At 45.5% G+C, this 12,873-nt stretch overlaps 1 protein-coding gene across 1 annotated transcript in view; it reads right to left on the bottom strand.

Annotated features, from left to right (window-relative positions):
* The window catches only part of DNTT (DNA nucleotidylexotransferase), a 32,013-nt gene that overhangs the window by 9,490 nt on the left and 9,650 nt on the right, over positions 1-12,873 (bottom strand). Inside the window, exons 2-8 of the mRNA XM_059397701.1 lie at positions 11,294-11,465; positions 10,213-10,341; positions 8,802-8,972; positions 7,777-7,848; positions 5,845-5,968; positions 3,887-4,019; positions 2,746-2,854 (exon numbers count right to left, since the gene is read on the bottom strand). Coding sequence (XP_059253684.1) covers positions 2,746-2,854; positions 3,887-4,019; positions 5,845-5,968; positions 7,777-7,848; positions 8,802-8,972; positions 10,213-10,341; positions 11,294-11,465 — 910 coding nt within the window. The remainder of the gene's footprint in view (positions 1-2,745; positions 2,855-3,886; positions 4,020-5,844; positions 5,969-7,776; positions 7,849-8,801; positions 8,973-10,212; positions 10,342-11,293; positions 11,466-12,873) is intronic.

Here is a 12,873-nt window from a genome sequence, read left to right as displayed (position 1 = left end):
GAAAATTCCTTTGAAGTTTCGGGCTCTGGCTGTCGATGGGAACATTTCCTACCAGCATGTTCTTTACTTCCTACTGGAAACTGACTCCTGACAAAGAAGGAGAGGGAGGCCTTCCCCTGTTCCTTCCTCCCTCCCTCCCTGGGGTACCGTAGGAGAGGAGCGCTCAGCTCCCAAGGTTCCACTTCTCACAAAGAGGGAGTCCCCGTGGCCCCAAGTTTAGTATCAGGTTCGCCAGCAGAGCAGGGAGGGTTGAGAGGCCAGAGGGTGAGGCCCTCCCCTTATGTGAGGGCCACGATCCATCCGCCCTTGTGTTCTAATTCCCTGCACCCCCTTCTCAGAAGACTCTACATCCCCTATTAGAAATCTGTTTCTCAGCAGGAGTGAATATATTCTTTTCCCTAAAGAGTGTAAATACTTTCAATCTCTCAGCCTTCGGGGAGGATAGACCAACAGAGGAGTGAGAGGCCCACCCACCAGGGCCCAACCCCCGCCCCTCCCCCCAGCAGTCCTCCCCTCCTTGGGCTGAGCTGTGCTGGCCAGGGAGATTTCAGGCTGAAGGAGCCTTGGCCATGTGGACGCCCATCCACAGAACAGTGCTCCAAGCTCCTTTTCCTCCCTCTCCGGGCACTGACCCAGGGCTCTTCTAGAAGGCTCGCATTCAGAGTCAGCTGACCAGCCCTGCCAGGCTGTTCTTCACAGTCAAGGAACGTAACGCGTAATGTAACGTGACGTGATGTAACGTAACGCGTGCGTGCTGTGTGAGTATGCGCATGCGTAGGCCTGCGTGGGCGATCACCCGGATAATCTGGAAAATGCGAGTTGGGGTAAGAACGTCTGTGGCGTGAGGAGCGAGGTTGAGATGGAAGTTACGCACGCAGAGTTCCCAGTCAGGGTGGGAGGGACAGGTCCCAGGCTGTGAGGATGCGGGCAGACCTGGGACACCCAGCTGGCCCTCAGTGTCGGCTTCCGGAGGCCTGTTTGTCCGCGAGGGAAGAGCAGCCGCGCCCACTCACTTCCGGGTCCCCTCACCTGGCGCCGGGCCTGGCTCTCAGCAGAGCGCAGGGGACAATTGCGCAGGCGTGATCCCGCTGACAGCCTGTGTTTAGCAGGCGTTCGCCCTTACTAGTCACTGTGTCGGGTGCTTTATCGGATTCTCCGTTAATCCTCCCCGTGAATGAAATGGCAGAGCCTTGATATCCCTGTTTCGTCGATGAGGAAGGGTTGAGCAAAGCGCCCCAGGTCATGCAGCCGGTAAACTTTGAACGTCCTAAATAAAACCCACAGGCTTAATGTTGGCCTCCACCCGCTGGCCCATCTCTTTGCTTGGAGGGCAGACCTATGACTGCCTCAAACGGAGGAAAGGCAAGAGGAGGGAAGGCGTCTTGTCCCCATGTCCCCATTCCTCCATCCTTGTCTTAGTCCGGGACAGCCTCAGGGCATGGGGAGCGTGGTGTGTCTAAAAACCGAGGCTGAGGGGCACCTGGGCGACTCAGTGGGTTAAAGCCTCTGCCTTAAGCTCAGGTCGTGATGCTTCCCCCTCTCTCTGTGCCTGCCTCTCTGCCTGCTTGTGATCTCTGTCAAATAAATAAATAAAATCTTATTTATTTATAAATAAATAAATAAATAAATAAGTAAATAAAAACCAAGGCTGAATAGGTCCTCACAGGGAATGCTGGCCTTGCAGTCCCCACCCAGGGCCTTAGTGCACTGTCTATGCAGTGTACTTAGTGTACTATCTATGAGAAAGTCCCACCTTTCCTGCTCAAGTAGAGCAGAGGGGCCCGTGTAGGTGGGGCTGACTCTTCTCATGCTGCCTTCTCCTGGTTTGGCCCAGGAGGATCACTCTCAGGGTCCCTGGATCCACTCTTCTGAGAAGGACAGAGGGGGCTGGGGATCTGGTTCCTACGTTGGGTCCTCCCTTCTTGTGCTACTAGTTCCAGGGTGTTGTGTTTCTGGCTCTTATTTTCACTTGATCTGAGGTTTCTCTCTTTCTGCCATATCAGGGAGCATGGCCCACACCCAGCAGGGGCCAGCTTGCTCAGGAAGGATGCAGCTGGGCCAGAAAAACACCAGCCCTAGGTTTGTCAGCCCACCAGTCCTGTAGGTCCCTGGGGTGGAGCCCTCTGGTCTCTTTGGAAAGTAGAGTTCTCACTGGAGTGGGGCACCAGTCAGGGCCCAGGAGGCTCTCCCTGCTGCCCATCCTTCACCTCCTCTGCTGGGCAATAGGTAGCCTAGGAGAAGTCTCATCTCCTCAGTGGGTTGGTGCTTCTGAGCTCATCTTTTCATGAGTTTCTTTTTTCCCATCTCAGGACAAAGTCAAGGTAGTTGTTGAACAGAAGAGAGTTCCAGGCACCAGCGACACCTCCTGGCTGCTTCTATCCCAATCCCAGCAGTCCTGCCCGATGCCTAAACTGGGCTGGCCATCTCATACCTCCCAGGTCTGTACCTGCTCTCCATTTGTTTCAGAGATGTAATGCTCCTGAACGTCCAATACAGAGACATTCACACCCTTGGCCCCGTTGGAAACAAGGCAAGTGTGTATATGCAAGATTGATATTCACAACATGGACTCTAGGACCCCAGGCAGATAAGTCTCATCGGGTGTCATGCTATTGTGTAAGCTGTTGCAAATCATTGACAATCAGATAGTCATTACAAAATTATGAGGTAAACAGTATGCAAAATTCAGTTGTGTTAATGGACTGCTTGAGTGTCCAAACATCCACTTTTGATCCTTCTTCTTACCTTCCTTTCCCATAAGTTTATCACTTTCGGTAAAAGTTGTTCCTCGTCTTCATCTGTTGACCCGGGGCTGGTAATTAAAAAATCTACATCATGCCCAATCTTCTTACCTCTGAACAAAAAAAAAGTATAAAATGGAAATGAATTAGTTTTTAGCTCCGAATTTTAGCTCCCAAACAAAGTCACCTTTGTTTTTGTGTCCTGTGCTCAAGGTTGGAGCACCACAAAATGCTCATGATAAATTTTTAAAAAATATCCTTGTTGTACAATTCTACTCTTCGTAGAATAACTTTATGACAGAAAAAAAATCCCACATAGTGCGTACGGGATGACATATGTGTGGGTAAAAAATAGCAAAGGAAATGATTTCTTCTGCACTCACCCCCACGTCCATATAGAGACAAGAATGGCGACGAGCAAACCAAGAACTATGATACAAGAGAGGGCTCTCAGAATTAGGACATTGACTGAAGGCATTTTCTTAGATTTGATCTTCCTCTCCCACTTGCTCCCTCACTTCAGACTTGGCTTGCCAGGATGGCCAAAAGCAAGCAGGTAAGAGGGCCACAGGGAGAGCTGGAGGAGTGGCGGGGTGGGAGGCAAGGAATCTCTTTCAGGAAGGAGGCCTCAACATCCAACGAGGCACACGTTTTTGTGAAGAATTTGTTCATTCTACTCATTGATTTGGCCAGTATTTCTTGAGTACCTGCTTTATGCCAGGCTCCTGGTTCTCACAGAGCACTAACATCTACAAACTAAGTGAGGGAAAGGATGTATACAAACAAGTTACTTGGCAGGTAGCCCTGAGGTAGTCTGTCGGGTCGAGCCTGGAGGAGGGGGTGGTACCTCAATTGAGTCTTAAAAGATGAGAAGTCAGCCAGGTGACAATTTGAGGAAAGCTAGTCCAAGCAGAAGGGACCGACGAGCGAGTCATAGAGGCATGAAACAGCTCTGTGTTTGCAAAGACAAGGCATTTGGGGTTGCTGGGGTGGGAACGTGAGGTACAAAAGATGAGACCACAGAGACAGGCTGGTACCAGATCACCAAAGGCCTTTGTGCCATGCTCAGAAGCCTGAACTTCTGAATATAGGGAGCCACTGAAGGTGTTAGAGCAGGAGAGGCAAAAGGAGCTCTCATTATCTACCTCCGGAATCCTCCTGTCATGGTGACGAAGGCTTCAGGCAGAAATGCCCAGACGGCCTCTTTAACCAGCATGCCAACTGCCTCTGCTTCTGCCCTGGTCACACAGCTGACAAGATCTTCATAATAGAGGAATCCTGAGGGGCCATTGAACAGGTCAATGGAGAGAGTGACACATGACATGACCAGCCCTCTGTGGGAGGGGATTCTGCCCCCAGATAGCGCAAACATGACCACAGGCATCACCAAACTCTTTCCCCAGAGACGAGTGTGTTCTCTATACTCTTGGTTGTGAATTTTTCATGGTAATGATGACTCTGCTTTCTGACTTGTAAGAAAGAGACTTAAAATTGCCTGACGGAGAAAGAGCCTATATTTCATATCCACCTGGAAAGCAAGCTGTAGGACTTCTTACTGAAGAACCAGCCTTCTTGACCAATAAACTGTGTCCTATGAATCTTGAAAGATAATGCATATAGATTTAGGAGGGGAAGATTCAGAATTGGAAAGTGGTGGATGGAAGTTCAGACACAGTTGTGATAATGATTTGGTTAGTCCCACAGGCCCATGGAGGGAGCTTCCTCCAAAAATTAAAAATAGAATGAGTATGTGATCCAGCAGTCCTGCTTCTAGGAATACATCTGAAGGAAATGAAAATGCTATGTCAAAGGGATTTGCGCAGGCCATGTTCACAGCAGTGTTATTCACAATAGCTAAGACTGCTGTCTTAGGAAACAACCTAAATATCCAACAGTAGATGGATAAAGGAGTTGTGCGGGTGTATGTTTGTATGAATATTATTCAACCATGGAGGTGAGGATATCCTGCCATTTGCAACTACATGGATGTATCTTGAGGACATAATGTTAAGTGAAATAAGTCAAGAGAAAGACAAATATTCTATAATCTCACTTAAATGTGAAATCTAAAACCAAAAACTTGTAGAAGAGAAATCAGATTTGTGGTTATCGGAGATGAGGGTGAGTGGTGGAGGAATTGCAAGAAGGTGGTCAAAAAAGTATGAACTTCCAGTTACAAGAGAAATAAGTACCAGGGATGTAATATACTACAGGATGGCTGTACTCAATGCTGCTGGATGTGGCTTGCTCTCTCTGATTGCAGTTATATCGTATTTGTATTACATGTTGAAAGTAAATGTTTAAAACACGTACATCTTTTTGGGCCTTTGCATTTCTTCATTTAAAAAAGTGTACCACAGCCCTCCATAGATGGAAACACCCAAGCCACCACCTTCAACCTGTAGGAAGTCCTGCCAGCCTTCAGCTGTCTCACCATAGTCTTGTCTTCTCAAACTGGTAGGTCCTGAGCAGTTAGATCAACCATCTGCCTAGATTTGCACACTTTCCCTTCTATTTACTGGTGTCTTGTGGTTTCTAAAGCAGATCCACATTTGTGCCAGCAATGACTCTTGGTTTGCTCAAATATTTTTTACTCCTCAATCTTTATATCCATTTTCTTCCCTTGACTCTGCTCCCACACCTTTCCCCCAAGGGAGACAGCAAGGACCAAACGTCTAGAGCCAGTTCAGTATGAACCAGATCAACAGGGCAACCCCGTGTGATGCTTGGATGCAGGAATGACGGGCTCTCTTGTGGAGAGTCTTTGCCCTGTGCCAGGATTGGTGCTAAGGGCTTTGCCAGCATGATCTGATTTATTCCCCATTTACTAGCAATGTTACCCCCCTTTTATAGACATGGTAGCTTAGGCTTAGAAACTTGAACAGGCTTGCTCAAGATCATGCAGCCGCCCAGTGTTGGAGCCAGGATTTGGATCCAGGTGTGTCTGATTCCAAAAGCTTGTGCTTTTAACCAAGTACAAAAAAAAGAGAGCAAACAAGTGACCCAGGTACCAGCATTGGAGTTGAAGTTCAGCTGACTTAGCTCTACCACCACCTGATGAGCCCCTGACCACAGCAGGAGATCTGTAGGCAGGACAGTTTACCTGCTTTCTGCATTGGTGTGAATTTCAGGGTTTTGTCCAGCTTTATTTTATTCAGAGTTCTGTAACCCATTCTGAACCATTTCTCGGAAGTCTTCAGTCCCACTCCAAATACAGAAGTAAAGAGCTGAAACAGAGGGAAAGGCATGCCTTTAGTTTTTGAAGTGATCACTATGACAATGAAGCAACACTTTTCAAGGTCAAGGGATTAGGAAAACACATAAGGAAATTTCTGACCCAGTTTCTCCTGAATATGACAAGCAGGTGGGTGATGGTAACTTTGGACAGAGCTTTAAGTTTCAGGAGGGTCCTCTCCTGACACGTGTTATGAAAGGGAACAGAAGTGAGGAGGCGGGGCATGGCTTCTGCCCAGGCTTCTGTGTACTCTGATGGTTGCTTGCCTGTGCAGTCCATGAGTGACAGCAGCTTCCTCTGTTGGGCACTCCTTCTTGGCCCAGGGTCCTTACACTCACTCATGCTCTGCATATTTTAAGAGGGATGCTCATGTAGGTTGTATGCATTCCTGACCATCGCCCAGCTGATAGACCAAACTTGAATCCAAGCTGCCTGTACTCTAAGCTTTGGCTCCCGCCTACAAGCACCTTTAGGCCTGTGCCTCACCCCAGAACCGAAGGGCTGGGCAGAAACTCTGTCACCTGCAACTCCAGGATGGGGCACACTGGGGGGGTAATAGGCCCTGCTTCAAGGGAGAGTAGGATGCAGTGAGGAGCTTCTGACACAGGTGTGCTCTTTACCAGCAGATTTGTTTTGTCCCATGGTCCCAGTGTCCCCATGATATTTGTACCCATGAGTGATAGATGCCAGAAGATAATTTGTACCTCAGCATAGCAGTAAGCTCATACATCCGTATTTATCTGGGCATCTGCTTCCTAGACCACAATATGGACTGATTGTGTCCTCCTCCATCCATTAGTTGAAGCCCTAATGCCCTGGTGGTGGTATTTGGAGATGAGGCCTTAGGGAGGTGATTAGGTTTAGATGAGGTCATGACAGTAGGGCCCTCATGAGGGGACTAGTGCCTTAATAAGAAGAGGCACCACAAGGGTGCTAAGCATCTGCCTTCAGCTCAGGTCATGATCCCTTGGTCCTGGGATCAAGGCCCACATTGGGCTCCCTGTTCAGCAGGAAGTCTGCTTCTCTCTCTCCTACTCCCCCTGCTTGTGTTCCCTCTATCGCTGTGTCTCTCTCAAATAAATGAACAAGTAATCTTTTTTTTTTTTTTTCAAAAAAGAGGCCCACGGGACTTCCTCTCCATGTGTGTCTTGTGAGGGCGCGTTGAGAAGGTGGCCATCTGCAAGCCAGGAAGAGAGCCCTAACCTGAACCTGACCATGCTGGCACTCGCTCTCAGGCTTCCAGGCTCCAGACTCTAAGAAAAGTAATATTTGTTATTTAATCCACCCAGCCTGTGGCGTTTTGTCATGGTAACCCAAGCTGATACAACCACTTAGAATAAGTAATAGGATTAACTGAAAAAACATTTTCTTCTTCTTTTTTTTTTAAGATTTTATTTATTTATTTGACAGACAGAGATCCCAAGTAGGCAGAGAGGCTGGCAGAGAGAGAGGAGGAAGCTGGCTCCCAGCTGAGCAGAGAGCCTTATGTGGGGCTCCATCCTAGGACCCTGGGATCATGACCTGAGCCAAAGGCAGAGGCCTTAACCCACTGAGCCACCCAGGTGCCCTGAAAAAACATTTTCAAGGGGTGCCTGGGTGGCTCAGTGGGTTAAGCCTCTGCCTTTGGCTCAGGTATGATCTCAGGGTCCTGGAATCGAGCCCTGCGTCGGGCTCTCTGCTCTGCGGGGAGCGTGCTTTCTCCTCTCTCTGCCTGCCTCTCTGCCTACTTGTGATCTCTGTCAAATAAATAAAATCTTAAAAAAAAAAACATTTTCAATAAATACATCTAAAATTACTTACTTTGAAGGACTGATATCGTTCATCATTTAACACAGCTTTAACTTCAGAACTTTCTCCATCTTCAATAATTTCCTGCATGGACAGTGGAAAAATATTTTATAGTAGTGATGGTGAAAAAATCAGAGAGTCAAGGGCTCTCAAACTCCCAGATATAGTAGCTTGATTGTTCAGGAAAATGTATCCCTGTTCCCTCAGAATGTTTCCCTAGCAAATCTTGACAAAATAAAGAGACTTCCTGTAAGTTTAGAAATCTCAGCTCATTCTGAGTACTCCTTTATAGTTGTCAGGGATGAAGGCACAGAAGGATCGGAGTCCAATTCCACAGAAACCAAACCAAAATGTTCACCAATAGTATGCCTAAATGTCTGTAATAATTTTCTCTTCAGTGGCTATGAACTAGCTGAGACAAAATTAACCTGAGCAGGTTAATTTTGGAACCATTGAAAAACCAATCCAAATTCAAGCTCTTAGAACGTCTAGCTCTAAATAGAATTGAGATGATTTTCCTTGAATACTTTACCTTGCACTTAACTTTATTGAAACTTACTTGTGGATGGCCAGCTTTGCTAGGGAATCCTTAAACATTATTATTACGTAAATAATCCCCCATTCCTGGCTCTCTTGTTGGAACACACAGGGAGAGATGCAGAATCAGGTAAACTGCCTGGTCACTCCCACCATTCTGGAGGGCAGCATCCTGTAAGAGGAACTGCGGTCCTTCCCACAGCCTGTGTTTGAAGACGGACCATCCCCTGCTGTCCAGCTTTTAGGACACTTGAGTCTTTTACTGTGATCAATGATAGTATGGGAAAGTTCTGTTTCCACTAGCTTTGCCCCATGTGGCCCCAGCTGTGAAAATACTGGAGTATGGAGTCTGTCTGTCCATCTCTCTGTCTATCTATCCATCCATCTATCCGTCTGTCCATCCCACATCTACACAGTTGACAGGAAAATCTGTTAACTGCATTTACTTCCCCCTCTTCCCTACATATTAGGAAATAGGACAAATCACATTTCACCCTTACCTCTATGACACACTTCACTTTGTCCTCCAGGCAGGGAATTCCTTCTGTGTCCTTCATACTGATGATTGTGAATGGCAGGGATTTAAGTACAGAAGCTGCTCTCATAAATGCCAGGCAGAAGACTTCATTTTCTCTGAACTCATAGTTTTCAGCCAGTACCTCAAAGGCATCCTAAAGAATGAAACCAGGTAAGCAAACCACCATCTGTTTCCGGCCCCTGGAGTCGCTAGCAGTCACCTGCAAATGCCTCTTGCTCTTCTTGAGTGTCGAAATACCTCCTGAAGGGTGAGATTGGCTCTCACATATCTTTGCACCCCTACCTTTTAATGAAAGGAGTTGAATTGAAAAGACAGCTCAAAAACAAACAAACAAACAACAAAAAACCAAACAGAGCGCCTCCTAAGGAAACTTTGCGTTCACTGCCATTAGACAATTAGGTATTCAGGAATGATTTAAGCAAAGCCCAATCTCATGCTCACTGCATCCTACTAGTCATTACTAGTCAGAAGCTGCCCTCTTTCCCTGGAGACTTCCACACCAGCCTGTGGCCAGGATTCTGCCTTGGTCACTGGACCCTTTCATCTCTTAGCTTGTATTTAAAACACAGTCCTCACCTACCATGGGCATATTGAATGAAAGAAGGGGTGTGATCAGAGTGCCACAGACCCAGAGCAGGTTGTCTTTAGTAGGGCACATTTGCATTTCAGTAGCTGTAGCTGTGTGGTATCCTGCTCTCACGCCCAGTACTGCCGTTCCTTGGTCTTCCTTGTACAGGTGGAGCTGGAAGTCTAGACACGAGAATTTTGTGTTTGATAGACTAACTGCATGTTTTAACCACTTGACTACTTTCTCTAGGCTGGGAGACAAACAGCTGTGGGCGTGTTAGGGTCATTTGAAACACAATTGCCATACTTCAGGGCTGGGTGGGGCTTTAGAGACAATCTAGCTGATTTATAGTTAAATGGATATGGCTCAGAAAGAAGTGACTTGCCCAAGATCAGAAAGGTGAGAATCCAGATCTGCTGTCTCTGTCTTTGGCTGCCCAGGAAGGGCTGTGTATGCATTATTGTTGTTTCTTTGGAACTTGCGCTATGTTTTAGACTAATTACAGTATTCGGTTTTTCAAATACTTGGTTTGACAACTGTTGTGCCCCAAAGTGTCAATTCTCAATAAATAGTAATTTAAAATAATCTCTAAAAAATATACATATATTTCCAAATGTATTTGTCCATTTCTAGGACAGAAGTAGATCCATTTTTGACAAAAAGAGGAGTTAGAGATCAGGCAAAGGGGGTAAGTGAGTGTGGGGAAAACATTCCTAGATTTTTCAGATTTCATTATTGGATTTGTAAATCTGTGGAAAGAAGCTGCATGCCCTTCATTTGCCCTGGATGTTGTAAAGCGCCTTACCGTGAAGATTTGGTTATAGTTGTTTAAAGTGGTTCTTCTCTGACATGCGTATTGAGAGATCTTTTTTATAACAAGTGGTGGAGTCTTCTGGAGCTCTGGGTTGGGATTAGCTGAATAGTCTCTTTTCACCTAAACAAATGCATAAACATCTATTTTTAATAACAATTGATAGTAATAATAATAGATATTATGAAGAAAAAAATTAACAGCAGTTTGATGGCAGTTGTCTCTGGAGAGATGATAAAATTATTGGAGAGTCAACGTTTATGGTATGCACATCTCTAATATTCAGATTTGCTATTGTTAACATGTAATATTTTTGCATCAGAAAAATAAACATGAAAAAGAACAATCAATTAAGTACCATTTTCCTTTTCCATGAACTTAAATAGTCATGGTCTGAAACTTCCAGACAGTTCTAACATGAATAGTGAAGGACTTGGAATTAAGGGTCCAACTTTCCTTATTTTTTTCCTTATGAATGATAATAGTAAGAAAAACAAAACAAAACAGGTGCCCTCTGCTCTTCTGGCTACCAGAACATCAAGGCTTCCACATTTTGAAATATTTGTGTATAGTCTTATTCATAAAACTGGCTACCATTTATTGGGTGCTGTATTTCTTTTTCTTTCTTTCTTTTTTTTTTTTTAATTTGACAGACAGAGATCCCAAGTAGGCAGAGATGCAGGCAGAGAGAGAGGAGGAAGCAGGCTCTCCGCAGAGCAGAGAGCCCAATGCAGGGCTCGATCCCAGGACCCTCGGATCATGACCCGGGCCAAAGATAGAGGCTTTAATCCACTGAGCCACCCAGGCACCCCTATTGGGTGCTGTAGATCAGGCTCTGTGGTAAGTGCTTTGCCTTATGTGACTCTAGTTCTCATAACCATCTTGTCAGGCAGGTCTTACTGCTATCTTATATTGTAGAGGAGGAAAAGGAAGCTCAGAATAGGTAAGTCACTTTCCCGTGGTCACACAGGGAGTAAGCAGAAAACCTGGATCTAACCCAGGTCTGTTGATTACTACAGCCCATGTTCCTAATCCTCAAGTGAAGGGCAAAGAAAATCACAACCATAACACTTACAAGCTGGTGTTTCCCTGTCGTCTCCACTGGTATTCCTGCTGCCATGGATTCTATCAGCCAGGAGACATCAAGGAGTTCGAGCTGTGAGCTGACTTTATGATTCTGTCCCTGCAGCCACTCCAGGACCTCTGAGCCCGAGTTGTTTTCTGCCACAATGTGGGTGATGGAATCACTGTAGAAGGCAAGGCAGCATTAAGGGCTGAAGGGAATTTCAAGTGAGGAGTGTTCCTCTTACCTCGGGGTGTTTGGAACATTCTGTCTAATGAAGAAAAATGCATACTAGACCTCACCATAGGCACAGAGAATTTAGGCCTCCATGGAAGGGATTCTGTATTAATTAGTGTAGCCATAGTGGTCTATGTTACATTAAGAAAACATTAACAAGATTGTGGTCTTTGGAAAACCAAAGTCCAGAGAAGTTGGAAGATAAGAAATTGTTAGTAAAAAAGCACTCTTTGTGTGGCTTTGGTGGGCCATTTCATTTTTATTTGTAGAGGGCTTCAGCCTGATGCCTTTCCATCTGACCCGCAATGAGAAATACATTTTATATCATGACCTAAAATAGAAAGAGATACATGTAGATATGTTTGTAACATCCCATTAAATGGATCTCACAACACATTAACAGATGGTAACCAGCTTTGAGGAAATACTGCTTTCCAAGTTTGTCAAAGCTCGGGCTAGTGGTGGAGGATAGGTGGGAAGCTTTCCCCCAGTAACCACTGAGCCTGTACCATGTTTCAGCGCGATCCTGGTATCTTTCATCCATCATCTCATTTAATACTCCCAAAGCTCCTCAAGGAAGTGTTAACATTATTCATACTTCAAAAATGGGGGAACTGAACAACAGAGTTTACGTGAAAATCTGAAGATCACACAGCTAGTAAATGGTATTGATCCTTTTTGATGGTCTCTTTCTGGGTCAAGTATATTATTTCTGGTTTTCAATAAGTTGTCACAGTCAGCATCATATCATTGGATCCAATGTTTTTTAAGGCTTTTTCCATTCAAATAATCTATGAATCTGGGAGATAGTAAGATGCATGTCTAGGCATCCAAGAGAAAAACAGAATTCTTTTCTGTTGCCCACTTCTCTTCTTTGACTTCCTCTTTCTCTTTCTCCTTTTTTGAATTGACTCTTGGATTCATTGGGTGTTTTTTGGTTCACTGTTATATTCACAGCTCTAGGTTCCTTGTGATGGTGTGGCAGGAAGTTGGATACCAAAGAAGAAAAGGGAAGTTTCTGGATATTAGTATCTTATGTGAAGCAGTCAGTTAATAATATGACAAGACATGAGGCTTGGACAACATCTGCAAGTGGTATGCAGAGAAGGAGAAGAGCTGATGTGAGCTGGGAGAGGCATGATGGCTTTGTGGAAGGAGGGGTTTGTGTCTAGTCTGGATGGATGGGGAGGAATAGGGGCCTGGAAGGCAGAACTTCAGGCCCTCCTGGAAGAAAAGATTCAGAGACCAGAAGGAAAGTAAGAGAATTGGCTGGACCAGAGTGAAGAGTTTATGTTGGGAAGTAGTTGTATACATGGCTGAGTCAGTTAGGACAACCATGTTATAGAAGGTCTTAG

The sequence above is a fragment of the Mustela nigripes genome, chromosome 4 (genome assembly GCF_022355385.1).
Source record: "Mustela nigripes isolate SB6536 chromosome 4, MUSNIG.SB6536, whole genome shotgun sequence".
Lineage (NCBI taxonomy): Eukaryota > Metazoa > Chordata > Mammalia > Carnivora > Mustelidae > Mustela > Mustela nigripes.
Note: the sequence above shows the minus strand (reverse complement) of the source record. Positions and strands in the feature narration are given on the sequence as shown.